A 24,437-nucleotide genomic window follows, 5' to 3' on the forward strand; every position below is an offset into this window, starting at 1 on the left:
TGTTTGCTACTCTTGCCCTCATCTTAATTGCAGAATGCAGCTCCCTAATTCAATCAGAAAAAGAAGAAAAAGGAGCCAACAGGGCATGAAAATACAGTAGGGTGTGCAAGTTCTGTTATTTTCATATTAAAATCTTTTGTTGTTTTGTAAATGGGATGTTGTATAGTTTGTCCAGTCAGTGACCAAGCAAGCCTAAAAATACCAGACTAGAGAGATCTGAAATTAAAATACAATGTATGTAGTGAGTTTACTTACATCGATTGAATTGTGAACAGAAGTTTTATGTTTGGAGGTTGTAGATTTTCTTCTTAACTGTACATCTTTTTTGCAGCTTATTTTTTTCATATTAAAAGTTGAATTTGGTAAATATATTTTTCTTCCAGAATTGAAATAGATGACACATTACTAATTTTGTTGCAGGTTCCAAAGAAAGAAATCCAAGAAAATGGCTGCTCCAAAATCCTTAGATGACTTTAATAAACTGTTAGATACCTCAGATACAAAAGTAAAACTAACTGTTACAAATAACTTACTAGCCTACTTATCAAACCCAGAAAACAGTTTAGAATGTGAAGACATCGGCCTTTTCATGGATGCAATGGTACCCTGGATGCAGTCACCCAATAGTAAGGTAAGTTAAATATTTTTACAAGAGGTAGTAATAAATATTCACTAAGCATTTACACTATTGTTACAAAAGTGATGAGTTAGATACATAAAATTGTACATTATCTTCTCTAGATAAAACATTCAGCTAGTTAATGTTTCAACTCAACGTGGTGCCAAAAGATGGGCTAATATTGAACCAATTTGTTTTCATAGCTGTCCATAGACTGGAGTATGTCAACAGAGACTGACAGTAGTCCTCAGACATATTTGGATACTTATTGGATGAAAATGTAGCTTGTTGTTTAAAATTATTTAGAGTTGGTACATCCCTTACAATCCAAATCTGTACTTTATCCTGTTCCATTATGGTTTCAAAGTAATTTTTGGCAGCAACCATCATAAATGAAAATCAGTAGAAACCATTGAAGATGCAAGACAATACCTTGCACATGTGACTACTGCCAACCTAAAAATAGGCCAGGATCCTTGTATTGTGTTGTCTCATATCTGAATCCCTCCAACATTGTTGCAAAAAAATGGTACCTTAATTGCTCAACTGAACTAATGCTTGGAACCACTGTGGTTCAATGGGTGATTGCACGAGAGCAGTGAAGATTCTGCATTCTGTGCTGTAGCTGTTAAAAAAGGCATTTTGTGTGGCATTCTGCACGTGCATCCCTGGTAAACTAATGAAAGCATAACTTTTTTTGTTAGATGGCCAATAATAGATGATGTCGTGTTAGCCAGTATGGCGTTGTGATTGCTTTGATCAGTTATTACCAGTTGATGCTGTGCCTGATTATAGATTAGTTTTATCCAGCAATTCGACTGCTCACAATAAATAGTAATGCTTTCACTCAACCATTTTGAAATGCGAGTCATTGAACTGACCAAGCTTGACTCCATGAGAAATAATCATTTTGTGTGTGTGTAGTGCTCACCCAGTGGCAGTGTGAACACCTTTCCAAACAGGATAAGGCATGGAGGAAAATGTTTCTTTGTTGATAACTGTAACATTGAAGTCACTGATAAAGGCACTGGCACTTCTTGTTGTGAAGGCCAGTGAAACTGTAAAGAGACATACAGTTTGACAGTATTATTAAATTAACATTGAATGTAAGGGGAAAAGGTAACACGAATTTAAGCTTGAGGAGGGAACCAACTGCCCCATTGAGTGTTAACAAGAAATTTATAGCTTGTGTAGCAAACACAAAGTTGTTAAGGATGAATATTGACTGTCGGTTGGTTTAGAGTTAACAAATGGAGATACTGGCACAGAGAATGCCACTGTCATGTTATATGCTTTTGGTAACAGTCAGTACCTTTTGGCGATTTTTTATTCTTATGTACACTCAATTCAGTGTTTTCTGGGAATGAAATACACAAAGAATGGACGTAATTCTGTCGAACAATAAGAAAAGGCCCAAAAATAGTAATTAGTTACTAATAAGCTCATTCTGATGAAATATTTTTTAAGGCATCTCCACTGTACCGAGTGATTTCATCGCACAGTCTGGTGCACATTTAAGGAAAAACATTATATATCTCACCATATAGCGGAAATTCTGACTTGTAGATAGGCACAACAAAAAGACAGTCTCAAATACAGCTTTTGGCCATAAGGCCTTCTTCAAAATTAGACGATAAACACAGGCAAATGTGCCCCCCTCCACACACACACACACACACACACACACACACACACACACACACACACACAAAACTTCAGTCTCAGGCAATTGTACATTTCATCTTGGATTTTCCATTGTTTGATTTGTTTATCAAAAAACTGAAAACAGCATTTTTTATCAGGGATTAAATTGTATAATAATTTGGCCAATGAGATGAAAGTGATAAGTACAATACATTTAGTTAATAGGCAGCACATCCCTCCTGAACACAGCAGACAGATGGCTTCCTGAAATATTGAGTCGTGTTGATTTTTGCATCCCAAGGAGACTACCAAGAATTATCACACTTGGCAAGCCTGCGCAATCACAGTATGCACTTTATAAGATTTTATATCGTGTGGTCAACAGCATTTTCACCCTTGTTTGTGTGCCTATCAACACTTCAGCTATGTGGTTATCTTTTGTTCCTCCCATTAATTTTCATTTTATATTTTACAGCTGTCGCAGAACTCAATTGATGTTCTGACGAACTTTGCTGATAGAATGGGTACAGATTTCAAACCGTATTTGCAAATGGTAATATCTCCTGTGGTTGACAGACTAGGTAAGTCATCAGATTTTAAATTTGGCTCAGTGAAAATGTTACTTAGTGTTGTAGGTGTGAAAGGGATGCTGCATTTTGAGCTCCAAAATTGGAACTATTGGATATTGTTTGCAAATTGTTTGTGGTGTGGTGGTAGTTCTTTGTGTAGTTTCCAGTTCTTCAGTGTGTTATAGATATCAGTTCTCTTAAATCGAGCCCTCTGAGCTGTTTGCTGCTCAGTGTAATACCGCATCATACACTAGCTTTACATCTCAATATTACAAAAGAGCACATTTTTACGGGCACAGTTCTTATTTCAAACTGTGTCCAGTCATACTAGTGAGAGAGCGACAGAAAAAAATTTCATTCATGTGAGAGTGAAGCATAAAATCACTTTTAAAGACAGTGCTAAAAGTGCTTGCACTAACTGCATTTGGCAACAGTAAGAGATCATTGCACTGCACAATACAGCGCAGCACATTGTTTTCCAGCTAATGGTTTTAATTATATTTGAAGCCAAAGTGAGCCAGCCTTATTTACGTATTTTGTGAGAGCTACTGTACCTTCCGCACTGTTGCTAGTACAGTCGATTGCTCACTGCCATTTCTTTGTTCTGTTACCACAGTTTCTGTTACATTTGGAGGTGAAACGTTCTTAATTCCCTCCTTCACAGATTCTATATTTTTATTTACAACTATGGGATGAAGATTGTGATGACAGGCTGATCTGTAGTATCACCTGAGATCTAGGTTAGGTTGGAAGATGATAGTTCGGTTGTGATTCAGTGAACTGAACACATGCAATGTTATGAGAAGCACATTGGGTACATTTACTGAACAGTGAAAGTAGTAATAAACAAAGGCAGCTCATGCTTAGAGGTTACATACATACAACTATCATTACTTTTTATTGCAATTTTTTCCATGTTTGTGTCTATTAGTTTTTGCAATGACAGATTGATCTGTAGAGCAGCCCAAAGTCTAGATTAGATTATAAGATGACAGTTTGGTTGTGTGTTGGTGAAACCAACAAATGCGAATACAAAATCTTAGATGTGGTAAAAAAAAAAAAAAAAAAAAAAAAAAAAAAAAAAAAAAAAAAAAAAAAAAAAAAAAAGTATTGTAACCTGAGGTCTGGGCTAGGTTTAAAAGTGACAGTTTGGTTGTGCATTGGCAAAGCAGTATTGAATGTTTTAGTAAACCCTAGATTAACCATGTGGGTAAGAGGTCCCCCCCCCCTCCCCCTTGCGACATTGTTTGTGAGTTTGTGACACTGCGTGTTGATTTTTGGACTCGCACCAGCACCATTTAGAAGCTGAGTATTTATTGTTGATGCCTGTTGTGACAGCACTAGCACACTGCTGTTCCTGTCAACAGTTACAAGAAATAAATTCTCTTTGGAGTAGTGTACTTGGGTGGCATTTGTCATCTACATTCCTGTACACTGATCAGCCAGAACATTATGACTACATACCTAACATCCGGTTTGTCCACCCTGAACACTGATAACAGCGGTGACACATCATGACACAGAAGCAGCGTGGTGTTGGTAGGTTGCTGGAGGGATTTGGTACCACATCTGCACACAAAAATCAGCTAATTCTCGTTAATTTGGGGGGAGGGGGGGGGGGGCAGATGAGTGCTGTCTCCACATTCAATCACATCCTAGATGTGTTCAATCAGGTTCAGGTCTGGCAAGTTGTTGGGGGGGGGGGGGGGCGGCAGCACATTGATTGGAACTTGCAACTATATTCTTTAAACCACTCCAGCACACTCCTGAACTTGTCATTTTGCACATTATTTTGTTGAAAAATGCCAGTGCCACCTGGAAACATGATCGGCATGAAGGGATGTACATGGACTACAACCATTGTACGATTCTCCTTGGCCATTATGACTCCGTGCATGAGATCCATTGGACCCATGGATGCCCACATGAATGTTCCCCAGAGTGTAATGGAGCTGCTGCCAGCTTGTCTCAGTCCGGCAGTACAGGTGTCAAGGAGTTGTTTCCGTGGATGATGTTAAGGAGATGATGACGGATTCATGCCCCCTCAACAACATGAAGGAGAAGGTATCAGGATTCATCAGACAATGCAACACTCTGCCTCCGCCAATGGTCATGTGTCCATTTCAGTAGCGTTTGCCTATGTTATGGGGTGAACATTTGCACATGCATGGGTCATTGGCTGCAGAGGCCAATCATTGATAGTGTTTGGTGCACTGTGTGTTCAGACACACCTGTAGCCTGCCCAGCATTAAAGTCTGGTGGTAATTCCACCACAGTATGTCGTTTGTCCTGGTTTACCAGTTGCCCAGCCTACAAGGTTCAACATCTGTAATGAGGGGTGGCCACCTAACCCCACAATGTCTTGACATGGTCTCACCTTTATTTCACCACATGTTGGTGACACTCACCAAAGCATTCATTGAACACCCGACAAGTTATGCAGTTTCTGAAATGCTCATGCCAAGCTTCCGGGCCATCTCAGTCTGCTTTTCAGCATACTCGAATAGATCACGCGTCTTCCCCATTCTGCATATGGACAGCATGCTCACTGATACTACATGCACATGTGTGTGTCTGACTAGCAGTCATTCCTCACCAGGTGATGCTGCTGTCACCTTGACCGGTTTATATCGATAGTAGGTTGGTAGTCGTAATGTTGTGGCTGATCAGTGTGTATAACAAGTAAAATGTCAAAACACAAGAAGACAGAGACGCCAAAGTATAAGAATTGTATTATGTAGTGACTTGAGGAGGAGGGCGAGGTGAAATTGATCACATATGACTACTAGTGACCACAACACTGAATCAGTACAAGAAGTCAGTGGTGGGGAAAGTAGATCCAATTTGTCTGAACAGAGTGATAAGGCTGCATCCATTTCATCTTAATTTTATTTTGGAAAGGAACATGATACAAGATGTGGAAGTGATGCTCATAATTTAAGAGATGGGTGTCTGAAAAGCATGTCAAAGATATTCGTGTAACATTCTTCAAATTAATTCAGTAGAATGCTGTGTACAATCAAAAGGAAGAGTACAGGAAAAGAACATGTTTTGGCCACTTTTTCCAGAAATGAACTATGTATGCCATAACATGTAGGATTCTGTGTTATTTCATACTGTTGATCGACCAGTGTGATGATATGAATAGTCCATATTGTATAACCTGTTTCAGATTATGCGTGCAAGGAAAGAACATGCTAATGTCTCTTACTACAGGGAATATATGTACTTTGTCCAGTGTTGTGCATAAGCTTTAGATTACTTGTGGGTAGGCAAATAATGTTGAAGATAGAGAGCTTTATCCCGTAAATGCTGTAAGCAAGAAAATTCTTTGCAACATGTTTTGCATGCTTATTACTTTTAATCACTCATGAAACTTACTCTAGTGGCACCACTTAGGTTACTGTATTCTTATGCACTCTAGTGAGGTATTTACAAACTTAGCATGCCTTTCCTATGGCAGTTAGAATTTCCAGTGCCAATGCCAGAAACAAAAAAATGTGATCACCACCACCAAAACATTAATATTAAATATTCATTGACATGTTAAAGTGTAATAGAGGTATACAGAGATAGAAATTTGATAGAAAAAGTTCAACCACTTTGTTGATTCAGTTGTAAGTAGTAGAATGTGAAAATAGTGTCCACGTTGGTAGGTCACCCTTAGGCTGACTGGACAGAACATTCAGTACCTCTGTAAGAACTGTAACCCACAGAAGCAAAGACCCTAAACCTCTAATACATGGGGCTAACAGGCATTTGAAGGGACAATCTTAAGATTAGCTATTACCAGCTTGAAAAACATCACTCTATATCCAACAGTTCCAAAAGTGTTGTCTGTCATTAAGGAAATTTGTGTGGAAAATATTTGAAATGTGTCCTGAGAATTTAAATTTTGTAATCTATTATTGAGACACCTATTTTATATATTTTGGCTGGCTCTGCAAAAAGCCTAATGCAGCTATAGTAGGTAGAGTTTACCAAAAAATGTAGTATGCTGTGAAATAATGACCTATCTAGCGTTTGAGATGTCAATGTTTTAATACAAGTTTTTAATTGTGTATGGATGGGAATGACTTTTGAGCTTATGATATGTATAGAAAAGTGTATGTGGTGTGGACATTGCAAGTCTAAGTGACTTCACAATAATTATTCCAATATAATTTTAACAGTTATCATAATTAATTTTTGGTAAGAATATGTTTATTGAAAAAGTATCAGAGCTAGAAAAAATCGTCATGGCATTAGTTTCAGATTAGTAGATATGTAAGGAATTAATAATAATATCTAGTATGTTTGTATTTCAGGAGACAATAAAGAGGTAGTGAGAGAAAAAGCTCAGCTTTTCCTTCTGAAACTTTTGGAGAGGGAAATTGCATCACCATATTACTTGTTTGAGAAGTTGACATTAGCATTTACTCACAAAAATGCTAAAATCCGAGAAGAAGTGTTAATCTGCTATCAGTCCGCACTAAGGGAGTAAGTGGAAATTTTTTAAAAAGTTCCATACTTTGAATATAGTAAATGCCCTTAGTTTCTTTACAAGTACACATGTGATTATAAGAAGTAACAATACTTGTAGTAAAGCCCTAAAAGAGTATAAATCCATACTTTTTTGAAAGAAAATGTATGACGGGCATTCAGTAAGTAATGCCTCCCCACCCCCTCCCCCTTTTTAATCCTTTAATATATCGTATTTACTTGAATCTAAGCTGCACCTGAAAAATGAGACTGGAAATAAAAAAAAATAAAAAAAAATTCCCAAATCTAAGCCACACCCGAAATTTGAGACTCAAAATTTAAGGGGAGAGAAAAGTTTTAGACCCCACCTCCAAATCGAAACAAAGCTGGTCCATTGTAACATGAGACACAGTTTAGGTCGAATGGATGAAGATACAGCTACAGTAGTTTGATTCGAGTTGCAGGCTTTGCAGTTAAGTTTTACCAGGTAGCCATTGCTATGTGTTAGGCACTCTGTCCGTATTTATATGCGGGTACCCTCCTCTTTCATGTGCTGTTCTGTTTTGAATTAATTGCTTATTTTGCTTTGATCTGATAAGTGCCGTTCTCTTTGTTATTGGTGTTTATGTCACTGTAAGCTGAAAATGTGTTATTGTGCTGTTTCATGCATTGTTTGTCGCATTCAGATAATGGGTGTTTACGACTTTTTGCCCCTCACGGGATGGCTTGCTTATGTGCGCACTACCGCCACTTACAATTAAAAATAAGAGAGTAATTGTATCATTAGTGAAACAATGGCAGGAGAATGGTATTTGTTATTGGTGCTTTATTTGATAATGATCAACAAGAAACAAATAATAGACTGCGTATGATAGACAATGTTCTGAACGAGAGTTTAGGGAAAATTTTTCTCTGCTTGAAAATCTTTGCAGACACCTCTTTATTACATACATTCTGCACAGAAATTAGAGTCATCTTAGATTTAAAAATCTAGTAAGTTGCCGTGCTTCATTTCTGACTGTGTCACTATTCAGCATAAGAATAATACAAATATAAACACGACATGATATGTATATCCTTCCGCATTTGCTGTTGTCTCACTCTAGTTTCGTAGTTTTTTAGACAGACAGGATTTAAATGAGATAGCAGCAAACACGAAAGAATACAAGGCATAATGTTTACATTCATATTATTTTTATGGTGAAGAGAATACTGCATGTGATTCACGATTCATAAAAGTTCCTATTATGAACCATCTCTTGTCACAGGTAGGAAAAAATTCGGAACATAGAGTTGACCATATTTACATACATCCCAAACAGTCTTGCTAGTCGGATTTCTGTAGTACATTTTCAGTGATGACTTTAAAGGCAGAGTGTGTTATTGTTGTCTTCAGTCCACAGACTGGTTTGATGCAGCTTTCCACGCTTTTCTATCCTGTGCAATGCAGAGTAGCAACACTTATAAAATAAGAATGAAAATAACTTAGAAATTAAATACTGAAATTTAAAAGAAAATTTTATTATGTTTGTAATACATCTTATACAAAATGTTTAAAATAAGTCATGTCTCTGAAGCACTCTCTCTCAATTCTTTGTTGCTCGTTTCTTCATACAGAGCATCATCCTCTATACCATCTAGTGCATTGGATATCGAACATTTTTTAAATGCTTGTTATATAGTCTGCTTTGGTACACACTTCCATGCATCATAAATCCATTGGCACACTTGCGACAAACTTGCGCGTTTTACAAGTTCTGTTGGTGTCAGTTTTCTATAGCTTTTCAAAAGCCAGTCTGTGTACATGCATTTAAGCTTGTCCTTAAATGGTTTACTCAAACAGGGGTCAATTTGTTCCAGAATTGACATCATCCTGCCAGGAATTACTGCCAAGTTCGTTTTGCTTTCCTCTAATTTTCGTTTTACTGCAGGTGTTGTATGGCCTGCGTACGCATCTAATATCAACAGACTGCGTAGACCAAGCATTGTGCCAGGAAGATGATTCCACACATGCCTAATCCATTCCAGTACCATGTCCTCTGAAAACCACCCAGTTTCGTTTGCTCGTACAATTACAGTTTTTGGAAACACTTCTGATTTCGGAAAGTCTTTTGCTTGAAAACTATGAATGGGGGTAATTTATGTCCATCTGCTGTGCAAGCTAGCATGACAGACGTCTGCTGTTTTTTTTACCCCTTGATGTAAGAACACTTACGTCTTTCTTTCCTTTGGCATCAACCGTATAATTTGACGGCATGTCAAAATATATGGAAGTTTGGTCAACAATTCCTATCTGGCCAAGAAGCTATTGCTTTTCTATGTGCCGCCTAATTACGAAGTGCTGAAATTCCAAAAGTTTTTCTTCATAATTTTTCAGCAGCTTCTGTGCGACAGACTTTCGCCTCCGAAGTGAAAAACCTCAGCTCTTCACAAACAGATCAATCCAGCTGCGACTAGCCTTAAAATTTTCAATTTTTTGCTCTCTAGTAATTTCATGTTCCTTAATTTTAAAAATTTTGGCATTCACAGTCAGGAATTTCTGACACTGTTCCTCAAATTCATTTAAAATCACTTCTAGTGCATTATATTGGCCACACATTGGCCCACCAAATGCTTTCCTGCTGACATCGCCTGATGCTGCTCTCACCAGTCGCAGACCTGCAGCACGATTAGAACTTTCTTCTACAAAAGAAATATTTGAAAGGCTGCTACATTCGAAGATAAAAAGAAAGTCACGTGACTTGGGCCTCCCGCCAGGTAGACAGTTTGCCTGGTGCAATTCTTTCGATTTGACGCCACTTTGGCGACTTGCACATCGATGGGGATGAGATGGTGATGGTGGTGATGATGATGATGATGATGATGATGATGATGATGATGATTATGATTAGGACAACACAACACCCAGTCCCTGAGCAGAGGAAATCTCCGACCCATCCGGGAATCTTACCCGGGCCCTTAGGATTGACATTCTGTCATGCTGACCACTGAGCTACCGGGGGCGGACCATTTGAAGATGAGCACCCTATTTACTTGATTGCATAATGTACGAAAATGCAGTGGTCGAAACTCGGGGCGGAGAAAAAAAGCTCATCTTATACCTTTTTTAATTTATTTACTGAGGCAGAGGCATAGGTTTTGGCACCAGTATTTATCTTTGTGCCTGCAAAGCATGCCTGTGTAGCGCTAAATATATTCGACAGCAGAAGTTTGTTGTGGTGGCACCTACCAACCTTTTTCAGAACTTTTGCTTAATTTGTGCTCGATTCTAAGTTGCAGGTGGTTTTTTTAATTAGAAAAACCGGAAAAAAAGAGCAGCTTAGATTCAAGTAAATACGGTACATAGACAAATATCCTTGTTGGTGCTCCACATCTGATGTTTGTTCTATCTGCTGGTGAAGTTTCAAACCATTCTGGCAGATGGCAGAGCCATAGTACAGTGTCAAAATGCAGTCTACATACGACTCACATTACAAGCTGTGTGCTGTTATTGAATTCTTGTGTGCAGAAAAAGAAACTATGATGAACATCCATAAACGTATGTGTGCAGTGTATGGTGGTGGTGCAGTTAGACAATGGGTAAAGAAAGTTACAGCGTTAGGAAATGCAGAAACAGAGCTCCATGATAAGCCACACTCTGGGCGTCCTGTAACAGCCACTGCTTCAGACATGCTGAATCATGCAGATGATTGAGCATGTCTGGATGTCATTATTGGTGCTGACAGGTGCATCACAATGTGACAGTTGGCTCTACATTTGTCTGTCACGATTGGAAGTGCGTCTGCAATGATCGAGACTCTTGGATATTCAAAGAGGTGCTCACAATGGGCTCCATGAATGCTTACAGTCATTTCATTTGAATTGCTGGAGCGTTTTGAGACCAATGGAGAAGCCTTTCTGCCACGGATCATTACAGGGGACGAAAGCTGGATGCACCACTTTGTGTCAGAAACAGAAAGACAGTCCATGGAGTGGCATCATCCTCATTCACCACAAAAGAAGAAATTCAAGACAACAGCCTCTACCGGAAAAGTCATGGCGACAGTCTTCTGGGATTGTGATGGCGTCATTCTCGTGGATGTGATGCCAAGAGGGTCAACCATGAATTCAGAGGCATATGTGAAGACTCTGAATAGAGTCAAGAAGAGTTTCTGACATGTTCGATTCGACAAGAATCCAGCCAAAATCTTGCTCCAACGCAATAATGCACAGCCACACACAAGTCTGAGAACCTGGGAACACATCGCTAATTGGGTTGGACCTCATTGCCTCATCCACACTACAGTCCGGACATGACATCCTCGGACTACCATCTTTTGGGCCGCTTAAATATTCTTTACAGTGATTGTGCTTTGAAGAAGTCATGCAGTGAAAACATGGCTACTGATACATGCTCTTCCCCAAAGTTGGTGTACTGCCATAGAACGTGATGGAGACAATGTAGAGAAATAGGACATGGCATGTTGATGTATATTGTCACCAAATTCTGACTCTTAACAATTAATATGTTCTGAGAAAAGGAAGAAAATGTGGGGCATTACTTATTGAACAACCCTTGTACATTTGGCAGATGATGACATAGTCCAGTTACCCAAGGCTATCTCATTGAGATCCAAATAATGAAAATAATTCTAGCCAGGGAGCTTTTCCCAACAGAGCAGGAAAATTCTGCGTTGACAGAAAATTATGCTACAAAGATCTATGTTATATCATAAACTATTTTATGAGACAGCAAGAAGAAGCAAGGAATAGTACTGGATGATTGATCCATTAGATTTTGACCCTGCTGCTACAGTAATTACATTTCTTTCACTGATATTTTGCCTTTAAATCTTCAGGCCAACTTCTGAGTGAGCTGACTTGTTGGCTTACGCTGAAGATGGCTGAAAGGCATTCTGAAGTATTATTGTAAGAAATGAGTTCCTATGGCTGCTTACCAAAAATCTTGCGTGTCAGTAAATGTGCAGGGAGAACATGAAGATGCATCCTGGACTATTGAGTTGTAAGCAGCTGTACACCACTTGCTTCATAAGAATCAGAGTTCGTGATTAATAAATGTGAACGCCACAAAGGGATTAGTCCTAGAGTCTGTTCTGACTGCTGCTCCATGTTAGGAGGAGGAACAATATATAATTGCTGGACATGTGACCACACTGTTGCCAATTCTTCTAGCTGTTGTTGCCAGTAGCTGAATCCTGATGATGCCAATACTTTATCCAAGCAGCTCCTCATTTGTCTTTATGCCACTGAGTGGACCCACTGAGTAGGGTAGCACAGTGGTTAGCACACTGAACACTGGATTTGAATTCGTGAGGATGACAGTACAAATCTATGTCCGGGCAGTGCGATTTTCCTAAATTGGTTGAGGAAAATGCTGGAATGATTTCAAACTGGCACAACTGCTCTCCTTCCCCATCCTTCCCTAATCCGAGCTTGTGCTCCATGTCTAATGACCTCATTGTCGACAGGGTGTTAAACACTCATCTTCTCCTCCTCCTCCTCCTCATCCTCATCCTCATGAGTGGACCCCATTACAGATGTCTCTGCCTCTGGAGGGAAAAAAAAGAGAGAGAGAGAGAGAGAGAGAGAGAGAGAGAGAGAGAGAGAGAGAGAGAGAGAGAGAGAATTGAAATCTCAGGTGGTACCGGGAATTGAACGCAGGCCCTTAAGCACTGAAGGCGGCAGCCTTAATCATTCGGCTGCGAAGGCAATGTAGAAATTAATGTAATCATTTTTATTACTTATGGAACATGCATGCCTTTTGAGATAGTATGCATTGAAATCAGTGCAAATGTGCCAGTTTTTTTTTTCGTTGTGTTGGTTGTCCGCATGATGTGGGAAAAGGAAGCTTCAGGCATTCCATAAGCTCATATGTACTAGCTCTTACACATCATCATCAATTGTGTGACACTTCTTTCTTCCTTTGAGGTATCACACCTACACTTGCTACTTGTAGCTTGATCAGGTTAATGTACAGAATGTAATAGACATTTGAAACAAGAGACCACTAGTTGCTTGCATTGTTAATTAGAATGTGAATGGCCCTGTGTTGTTGCTGTAACAACAGTACACAAATACGCTACAAACTGTGACATTTCGATCTGATTGCAGGCTTCAAATGGTTTTCAAGTATATTACAGTTTGACTCTTTAAGTTATCTATACATACATCAGGCATTAGATGTTCGTAATTACCGCATTCCCTTAATGGGAAGAGTTCTGTATCTATATCATCTACACCTACATATATACTCTGCAAACCACCATAAGGTGCGTCACAGAGGGTACCCTGTACCACTTCTAGTTATTTTCTTTTTCTGCTTCACTCGCAAATAGAGCTAGAGCAAAGTGACTGTCTGTCTGCCTTCACATGAGCCCCAATCATTCTAATCTTATCTTCATGGTCTTTAGCTGAAATGTACATTTGTGGCAATAGAGTTGCTCTCCTATCAGCCTCAAATGCCAGTTTTCTAAATTTTTTCAGTAGCGTTCCTTGAAAAGAATGTCTACTTCCCTCCAAGGATTTCTGTTTCAGTTCCTGAAGGATCTCCTTTACCACATGCATGTTGTTCTAGCATCCTGGTAACAAATCTAGCAACCCACCTCTAAGTTGCTTGCATGACTTCCTTTAATCTGACCTGCCCTGGACCCCAAACACTCAAAATAGTACTAAAGAATGGGTCACACTAGTGCCGTGTATGCTGTCTTCTTTACAGGTGAACCACACTATCGTAAAATTCTCCCGATAAACCGAAGTCGTCCATTTGCCTTCCCTAATGCAGTCCTTACATGTCCATTCCATTTCATACTGCTTTGCAACGTTACACATAGATATTTAATGTACATGACTGTGTTGAGCAGCATGCTACTAATACTGTATTTGAATGTTATGGGTTTGTTTTTCATACTAATCTGCATTAACTTTCATTTTTCTACATTTAGAGCTACCTACCATTAATCACACCAGCTACAGGTTTTGTCTAAGTCATCTTGTATCCTGCTATTGTCTCTCAATGACACCACCTTCCCATACACCACAGCATTATCAGCAAACAGCCACAAACTGCTGCTTACCCTGTTCATAGGATCATTTATGTATATAGAAAATAACACTTCACGGGGCACTTCTGACAATACCCATCTCTGACGAACACTCACCATTAAGGATAACATACTGGGTTCTGTTACTCAAGAAGTCGTTGGTCCACTCACATACCTGGGAACGTATTCCATATGCCTGTACTGTTGGTAACTTGTTGGCATTGTGGCACCATGTCAAATGCTTTCCAGAAATCTAGGAATATGAGGTCTGCCTGTTGCCCTTCATCCATGGTTCACTGGATCTCATGTGAGAAAAGGGCAAGCTGAATTTTGTATGAGCGATGCTTTTTAAAACCGTGCTGATCTGTGGACAGAAACTTTTCCCTATATTCAAACTGAGAATATGTTCAGGGAGTCTGCAGCAAACCAAAGTTAGGGATAATGATCCATAATTTTGCAGGTCTGTTCTTTTACCCTTCTTGTATACAGAAGTCACTTGCACTTCTTATCAGTCGCTAGGGACTTAGCGCTGGGTGAGAGATTCACGATAAATGGAAGCTAGGTAAGGGGCCATTGCTTTAGTGTACTCTTTGTAACACCAAAATTGGGATCCTATCAAGCCCTAGCAACTTATTTGCTTTCAATTCTCATGTGTTTCTATACACGAGTGATGCTGGTTTCTTTGTCCTCCATATGGGACTCTGTATGTTCGTCAAACAATGGTATGTTTGTACGATTCTCCTATGTGAACAATTTCTTAAATGAGAAATTCAAAATTTACTTTTACTATCATCACACCAAACTGGCCAACGAGTGACTCGATAGAAGCCTTAGAGCCACTTAGCAGTTTTACATTGGACCAGAATTTTCTTGAGTTCTCGCAGGATCTGTTGCTAAGGTGTGATTTAAGTTCACCCATAATTCTTTTTATAGGCGCATTAATTTTTTTCAACTTTTGCCTCTTGTCATTTGTGCATTTTCTTGTGAACCGAGAGTGCAACAGCATTTGCTTCCTCAGCATTTTTTTAATTTCATTGTTAAACTGTGGTCAGTCTTTTTCGTCCACTTACTTAGCACATACTTCTTCAGAGTATGCTTTTCGATTTGTTTAAACTTCGCCCATAATTTCTCTACGTCCATCGTACTGGAACAAAATTATGTCAATTCATTGTCTAAGTAGGCTGCTAACAACTGTCTATTTGTTCTTTCTAGCAAAGATACTGTTGTAGTATTCCTTATGGAGCTATTGACTTTAGTAACCCAAGTCTCCATAATGACGTTTTCACTATTCCCTGCCTCTGTACTGTCAATTAGGATAGGCCTTTTTGTAGCTATCCAAAAATATTTCCATTGCATGTGGGCTCTTGAAGAAGCTGCTCAAGATATGTTTTCAGAAAACATGTTCAAAAGAACTTGACAGGCCTGTCTGTCTGTACCCCCTGTAATCAATCCATAGACATCCTACTCTATATTTGGTAGATTAAAGTCGCCTCCAACTAATATTACATGATGTGTGTATATCCTCACTACTGACCGTAGACTTTCTGTTATTGGCTCTAAAACCATCACAGTGGAATCGGGTGGCCATAAAAAACATCCAAAAATAAACTTGATTTCACTTAGACCTGTGTGTAGCAACAAGGTCTAAAATAATTCCATTGTGTGTTGGCTGTTGAAAAAACTGCTCAAGACAGTTTTAAGGAAATGCGTCCAAAAGGCTTTACAAGACTGACTGACTGTACCCCCCTGTAATGACTCCATAGACATCCCAGTCTACACAGTGGAATTGGATGACCTGTAAAAACATCCAAAAATTAACTTGATTTCACCTAGCCTTGTTATATACGACCACGACCACGGAACTACAATACCACACTGAGGCAATGTTTTAGTCAATTGCAATGAACACACCCCCTCCTGTAGTATCTAATCTATCTTTATGATATGCGTTCCATGAATCTAACTATCTCAGAGATTCATACTTGGAGTTTAAGTCATCTCTCTGTGCTGAGAATAATTTGAGCGTGAGTAGTTTCCTGGAGGGTAGTAAATTTGGAAACTTTGTTACAAATGCTTTGAGAATTCACTAATAAAATTTTGATAGTGGAAGTGTCTTCACTCTGAACACAGTCTGATTTAGCTATCCGAGTCGTCTGGTGAGTGTTAATCACAGAACCTCTACCTTCTGCCTAGCCTAAAAAACCTCCATGTGCACATGAGTAGCTGCTTCCTTTGTGAAGACTAAACTATTTGTCTAGGGAAAGTTACAGCTATGAAGCAGCTCTCAGAAAAATATTGAAGCAGTTTCTTCAGTGTAATACGCAGATTTTTTGGAAAAATTGCATCAGTGCAAAAGTTTTTTTCCATTAAGTTACAGTTATTTGAAACTTTACTACCAAATATGAGTTTCACATCAATCAGTCCATTGCAGTGATTCATTTGTAACTCGTAGCAGAATCTTATTGCAATAATTTGATTTATTGGGACCAAAAATGTATTATTATGCCAATACAAGACTGAAATAATCACTTTGCGTGATAGCTGTATCATGTGAAGGAATTCATCCGTCTGGTGTATAAAATCATAATCAGCAATTTCCCTATGAAGTGAATGTTTGATTTAATGACCATTTGTCATGGTTGTGGGCTGTAGTGTCAACTGGATTAATTGGCACTGGCATCTCTAATGTGTAGGATATAATATGGAAGGAAAGAAGACACCACATTTGGTGTAACAGGTTAGACTTGCTGTTGGAACTAAAACAAGAGCAAAACTTATCAGATGAATTCGCAGTTGTGAATAATGACCACAGTCGTCTGTAGAATGGAATGATAACAATGAACATTTGTGCAGGACCAGGACTCGAACCCAGATTTCCGACTTATTGCAAGCAGTCGCCTTACCATTTGGCTATCCATACACGACTCACAACCAGACTCAACCTGGATGTGCGAATGCAGATCGTAGACGTATGGTTGATGACATGTGGAAGTTTGAGTCTGGCTGTGAGTAATGTATGGATAGCCAAATTGCAAGGTGACCACTCGTGATAAGCGGGAAATCCGGGTTCGAGTCCCAGTCCTGCACAAACTTTCATTGTTATAATTCCATTCTACAGCTGATGGTGGTCATTATTCACAATTATGAATTCATCTGATGTGTTTAGTAACGGCTGTCGTCGTTGCAGTGTATCATCATCGAAATAACACTGGCACTGCAAAATCGTAGAGGCAAAACTGTTCACTATCCGTACCAATGGATACTAAAAACTTGATATCTATGGTCGATTGGGACTCGCTTCATTTGTGGTGACTTCAATTGTTATTTTCTGCAGAATAGAAATTATGTAGATTAAGATGATCAAAATGTTGAAGTAATTTGCAATCTAGCAAGTGATTTCTCAAAATTTAAACTTGTTCATAAACTGGACAGAAATGTGTGAAACCTTCAGGTAGATGAAATTGGTTAACAAATTTCACAGATGATACCAAGCTGTGAGTGAAACAACTAATTATAGGTGCTGTCAACAACTGATGTAAACTGAATTTGATTGTTTTCAGATGCTGAATGTTAATAGAAAATCACATCCATGTATGTAATTTTTTTTAATTTCCAATTTCCAATATCCAAATTACAGTTAGCCATCTTAACTGCAAAGTGTAACTAATTTCCATTTTTGAAGAATTTATGTTGAAGTGGAGGTTATTTACAGTTGTGTGAAATAAATATGTTGTACAATATATAATTCTTCTGGGTGATAGTTGCTTCTTGTTTCCAAGGCATGGACCTTCAAACCTTGGCTTGTCGAAACATGTTCCAAGCATTTTGAAACTTCTGCATGATCCACTTCCATCCGTGAGAGATGCAGCTTTTAATACAATGACTGAAATATATCGACATGTAGGGGAAAAATTTCGACAAGACATCCAACGTCGCTGTAGTGCCAAAGATACAAAGTAAGTTTTTATTCTGTTGACTATGTGTACATTGTTTTCAATTCCTAAATACAGCTGATTAGATACTGAATATTTGAAAAGGTTTAAATTGTGTTGTAGTCAATGAATGTATTACTATTGCGAATCACAACAATTTGAGTTTTTTTGGCGTAGTTAAAAAATACCCGCAGGATTGTTGTTTATCTATTAACAATACTACATGTACGTGTTTTATTTTTTTTTAGGATAGCAACCCTTTTTTCGAAGTTTGACGAAATAAAGAATGAAGGTGGATTGCTTGCCTCAGCCTGTGGAGCAGAAGGTAAGATTATAATACTTAATTTTAAGTATGTCTCACAGAATTTAAACTCTTCCGGGGTTGATGGTGGAGGGGGGAGAGAATAGTCTCTTGTTTTTGGTGCAGTGTATTGGTCTTGTTTTAAGTAGATGTATTAACTCCTAACGCCGGCCGCTGTGGACGAGCGGTTCTAGGCGCTTCAGTGTGGAACCGTGCTGCTGCAACGGTCGCAGGTTCCAATCCTGCCTCGGGCATGGATGTGTGTGATGTCCTGTGGTTAGTTAGGTTTAAGTAGTTCTAAGTCTAGGGGACTGATGACCTCAGATGTTAAGTCCCATAGTGCTCAGAGCCATTTGAACCATTTTATTAACTCCTACTTTGCAAATAGCTTGTTGGGTCTCAAGGCATACTGTGTTAATCTATCATGAATTGTTTGAATAGCCTTACATATTTCCAAGATATCAAATGATTTGTCCATACCCTTAATACTCTTATGGGGAAAGATAACTGGTGCTGCAAGGCATAGATCAGTAATTAAAAGTTCTTGGACAGTCTCTTGATTAGTTGTAGCATTCCCAGTTGTGGCATGGGAACTTGAAATAAATACATTTGCCTCTGTGGTGGTCCACACTTTATTTTGTAATTATACATGAACAGCCCTTGTCTGGTTGCAGAATAACACTAATTGAAAACAGAAATTTGTTGGTGAACCACAATTCTTGTTCATTAATGTGAAGGGTATAACCAAGCTGACCACATCCATTGTTGAAGTTCATTGTCAAGCTAACCTTAAACATTGCCAAGCAATACCAAATAGAAGTTGAAGTACAGTACTGGTAGTGCTGCTTAGCATGTGGCTCTTTAGTACACCACTCTGTGAGCACCAGTGATTTTATTGCGTGCTGGAGTTCTTGATGCCCTTCCAACCCCTTCTGTGCCCATTTTGGTTTCTAGCTGAGGTATTAAAAATAGTATGGGTACACACACTGTAGGCAGTGTTATAAAATGTTATAAAACCAGCTCTTAAAACTGATGTGAGGAACGACAATAAATGGTGTTGTTTGGTGGTAACATGGGTACTATAGTATAAGGATTTGCTAGTCAATGTTGCCTAGGTGTATAATTTATTGGTGAATACATCATGTTGCCAATGTGTATCTGTGCATGATTATGTAACAGCACCATTCCAGTGTGTTCTGAGATGGTTGATAGTTTGGAAGAGTCAATGTGGAGAGTAGTGTGAACAGTGTAATACTTAGCACAATCCCCTGTTCTGTCATCTCTGGGTGTTGTGGCGCTCTCTCTCTCTCTCTCTCTCTCTCTCTCTCTCTCTCTCTCTCTCTCACACACACACACACACACACACACACACACACACACACACACACACACAATCATTCACTCACTATGAATTGGGGGGGGGGGGGGGGGTTATCTCATTTCCTACTCCAACACCTGAGGGACTAACCAGCTTTGTGCAGGCTAATGATGTGACGCTTCTCAATCACATCCAGGTGCTTAGACTACATACTGACATTTCTCCAAGGCATTATTGCACTTTCCAAATTACTATCTTAGCAGAAGCAGGGACTGCAGAGATACACATTAATATTTTGCTTGGAGCACACCTGCTCTGGAGGAGGCTGGTGGTAAGAGGGATGAAAGTACAGCATTTTGACAACGAATGTTGAACTACCTCAAAAGTAATATTATTAACTTCTCAAGCACCCTGGACAAAGGTAGCTGGACAGCTGATTGTAAGCAAATTTTTCAAAAATCATAGTTCTGTAATAGTGAATGCTATATTTTTGTACAACGTGTCAGGTGAAACGTTCAGAAATGGCCTCGTTACTCCTGGGGATATTATGGTAATATTTTATAGATTACAGACTTAAGACTCTTTGTACTATTAAGACTTTATTCAGAAAGAAAACTTGTACCAACTGCATTAAATTTTCCTCAGTGTGAAATGTTTTGAAACATTCGTACATACACAGAACAAAACATTTATTTTTGACACACTCCTGCGCCTGGCTCTTAGTGATGCTGACACATATTTTACAGAAGTGTCAGATGCAATTTGTTCCTGCTATGTGGTATTTTCTTGGCAAAAGTCTGCCAGTGACTTAGTGCCTGTTTTCTTGTCCTCTTATTTGCTCTGAATGATACCCAACAAATAACTGAAAGGAGAATTCTTCCACCATTTGGATTTCTTGCTCTTTAAAGGATAAAAAACAATCATTAGATGTGATTGGATCCACTTTGTGAATTTTATGTTCAAAACATTGTCTGCTTCTTTGTCACTAAGTATCCTTGTGAGCACAAATTTACTTCGGTTGTTGAAGCAGGGTGGCATTTTGAGAATATCAGAACATCACTTGTGTCCTTTCATTCCAGGCAGAGGAGATACTCCCTTCTCTCAGAAATGGTCCTTTTTAGAGTATGAGCTTGATAACTGTAAATTGTGGAAGATCTTTCCTGTTAGTCATGCAAGTGCCTACTGCTTTTATCTTATATGCACATAGTTAATCAAATACAGCAGGTGAAATATAATAGCAGTACATTTATGTGACTTAGTGTCTGTCATGGTACTACTCTAATAATGTATTTAGAAGTGCCATACAGCTGGCTCCTCTGCCATTTTCCTTGTGGATGCCTTCATTGTAAGTACATACCCAGTCAAAAGATCACAAGCACTAAGCATTTTTATGCTGTACTTCTCTGTTGTGTGCTAGTCATTTACACTGAAAAATCAGTTTGTCATTTTAAACCACACATACTTTCATTAACTGTCAAATATTCATGGGGAGTAAATGAAGAGGATGACATAAGAATTCAAATGACAAAAATGAGCAAATTTTAAAATTAGTATGAGAAATAATTTGTCATTGTTATTGAGCTGCAAGTTCAGCAAATTTGCTTTGAACTAACATGGCTTATGATCATTGCAGGCAAGGGATTAAGCAGTGCAGATATTTTGACCAGTAGTTACTTATTGTTGGCTTTTCTCAAGGTACATGTGAATTAGTTACCACGAAAAATGAGTAAATAATCTCAATTTTTGTCATAATCCACTTTACCCCATACACTGTTCACTCTCAACTTGCGTTATCTTCCTTGAATATTATTGGCCCACTGTATTGATTAGTCTGTTGTTTTTTATTTTTATTCTCTGGCATAGGCAATGAGAAATAATCCATTAGTGTGTAAGTCAGGTGAAAACACACGCCCACACTGGCCTTGTCTTTCACATGTTGTTTTGTGTGTTTTAAGCAGTAACCCCAGTAACGGCTCAAAATACTGTGCTTCTTCATTTACCTTTCATACAACCAATTTGTAGCATATTCAGGTAAAGCAAAACAAATTACTGTAATGCAATTGTGGATAGCACACGAGCAGGGCTCAGGCAACAACAGCTGGTTAGACATCTATAATAAAACTAAAAATTTTCTTTTAGGCTACACGATGATGCAGACACTACTTTTTTAAAAGAAGTTGCTGACAAAGGGCATGAAATGAAATGTGAGCTATCAGTTTCTATGCTCAGCTTGACGCAGACTCTAGCACCAACTGTCTAACCAGCTGTTGTTGCCTGAGCCCTGCTCGTGTGCTATCCACAATTGCATTACAGTAATTTGTTTTGTTTTACCTGAATATTCATTCTTTCTCAAATTCCTATGGCTGTAGCATCCAACCTAGTTGTTACAAGTATTTCAATAACATTCTCTGTAGCTTGTCTGTAGTGTATCACTATTGTGATCATATTGTCGCAGAAGAAGCTGAGTAGCCCCGTGGTGTAGTGGTTATGATACTATACTGGTGCATGGAGGGTCATGAGTTCAAAACTCACTTGCACTGTACAATTTTAATTTCTATATTCGGTTTGAGTATATTCTACAAGTATCTTCAAATGTCAAGAATCATCGTACTGGAATGTTCTGTAGCTGTGTATATACTCTGTGTTCTGACCGAAGGCAGTTCGCTCCGCATTCTTGTATGTGCAAGTGCTGAATAGACCTTCGTTAAGTGAAGTTAGTGTTCGTCATTCATCTAATTATACCTTCTTCTACATAACATTATTCTGGTGGAGACTCTGGGTATTGGAACTTGTGATAGTGCACATTATCTACAACACAGTGGCTCCCATCAGGCAACGACAGAGCCACCGTTTATGTGGCGAGAAACCTGAGTTCAAGCCACATTCAACAGATCGCAGTGTATCGGAGACAGAAGAAGAAGACATTATGATGACAGTAACTGTGTGTCACCACATGAGACATCCTTCCGGGTTCTCTGGTGGTGATGGCCAAGATCCAAACAAGTGGCTGAAGGTTTATAAGCATGTAGTCATATTTAACAACTGGGGTGACACCGTGTGTTTGGCTAACATATTTTTCTCCTTGGAGGGCACTGCCAAGCAATGGCATGAGAACAACGAGGAGAAGTTCACAAGCTGGGAAGTATTCCAGGTGGAACTGCGCAATTATTTTGGCAACACACAATGACAGAAGTGGAAGGCTGAAGGTAAATTATAGTGCAGGTCACAGTGTCCAGAAGAAACTACAGCATCCTGCATTCAAGACGTCTTGGAGCTGTGTACAATGGTGGATCCTAGAATGGAGGAGGAAGATAAGGTTGCACATTTCATGAAGGGTGTTGCTGAGGATATGTATCAAGCCCTAATCCTGAAGGAGATTTTGACAGCAGACGACTTCATAAAATTGTCCCAGTATATCAAGACAATGCATCCAAAAAGAATTACACACAAAAAGTTTGAACGGCTTCTAAATGTTGTACCGATGTCTGTGATGGAGGAAGCAACTGATTTCACAAGTGTTCTTCGCCGGATAGTGAGAGAGGAAGTTCAGAAGGCACTTGGATTGCATGGTGAGCAAAAAACCGAGACACTTCAAGAGGTCATAAGGGAGGAAGTGGAACAGACATTGAACCCAATTTCTTGGCCTTCATTTCCCTTTAAAACGATGAAAAAGTCTAGATCCAGGTGGAGTTACGTTCCTACAATTCCACATGAGAAACCTGTTTGGGCACCAAGGAAGGCTGACATCCAGAGGATCCAGGATACCCAACCAGTATGTTTCCACTGTGGACGTTCGGGACATGTGGTGCATTATTGTCACTATATAGATAGAAGGTATAATTATATCTTATGAATATAGTAGATGGCACATTTATCAGGAGAGAGAAGATAAATTTTCAAGGAGATAACATAAATAGTCCTTTGCAGCAAAAATGTTCGTATAAACATATGCTGTATATTTAATGGTTCGTGAGGTAAATGCTTGAAAATTTTTATCATCATCATCATCATCATCATCATCAAACAATTTTCTTACGTTTATTACTATTTCATATCATATACTTTCTGTTTATCAGCGAGATGCTTTGTGCGAGATAAAGTGTTAGGTTGCATCATTATAACTACTACCCTCATAAAGGTGCATAGTTAAGCAGCGAGACGAGTGTTGTGACATACTGAGAGTAGAAAAGTACACTGAAGGTCATAGTTGCTTTTTGTTCTTTTATTGTGAATTATTTAAAGTTGATTGTAAACTTTAAGCATGCACACATTTGACAGGCTGTTTCCAAAACTGACAGTTTAAAATATAAATAATAAAAAAAGTTTGTAAACTGTAAATGTTAAAACAGTGCTCTGAGTAAGTTACTCAACAGAAATGTACTGGGTGGTTAATGAGCAATTGTTTGTCGTTGTTCATTCCATCAAAATATCTAGTGAGAAGAATTCAAAATTTAACAAATGTCTGCATGAACGTCTGTGCTTCAAATGGCCGTTCTTATCCCCTACCATAATATTGGCCTTTCCTTCCGAAACACTCAGCGGATGTGTTTCTT

At 38.8% G+C, this 24,437-nt stretch overlaps 1 protein-coding gene across 15 annotated transcripts in view; it reads left to right on the top strand.

Moving 5' to 3' along the window:
* LOC126297568 (CLIP-associating protein 1-A) overlaps nt 1-24,437 on the top strand; it is a 322,153-nt gene that overhangs the window by 91,879 nt on the left and 205,837 nt on the right. For all 15 annotated transcript variants that reach the window (XM_049988512.1, XM_049988519.1, XM_049988524.1 and 12 more), the window contains 5 exons: nt 421-631; nt 2,739-2,844; nt 7,140-7,311; nt 18,113-18,289; nt 18,514-18,590. In XM_049988512.1, the coding sequence (XP_049844469.1) occupies nt 446-631; nt 2,739-2,844; nt 7,140-7,311; nt 18,113-18,289; nt 18,514-18,590 (718 nt within the window). In that variant the 5' untranslated portion in view covers nt 421-445. The remainder of the gene's footprint in view (nt 1-420; nt 632-2,738; nt 2,845-7,139; nt 7,312-18,112; nt 18,290-18,513; nt 18,591-24,437) is intronic.

This window comes from Schistocerca gregaria, chromosome X (genome assembly GCF_023897955.1).
Source record: "Schistocerca gregaria isolate iqSchGreg1 chromosome X, iqSchGreg1.2, whole genome shotgun sequence".
NCBI lineage: Eukaryota > Metazoa > Arthropoda > Insecta > Orthoptera > Acrididae > Schistocerca > Schistocerca gregaria.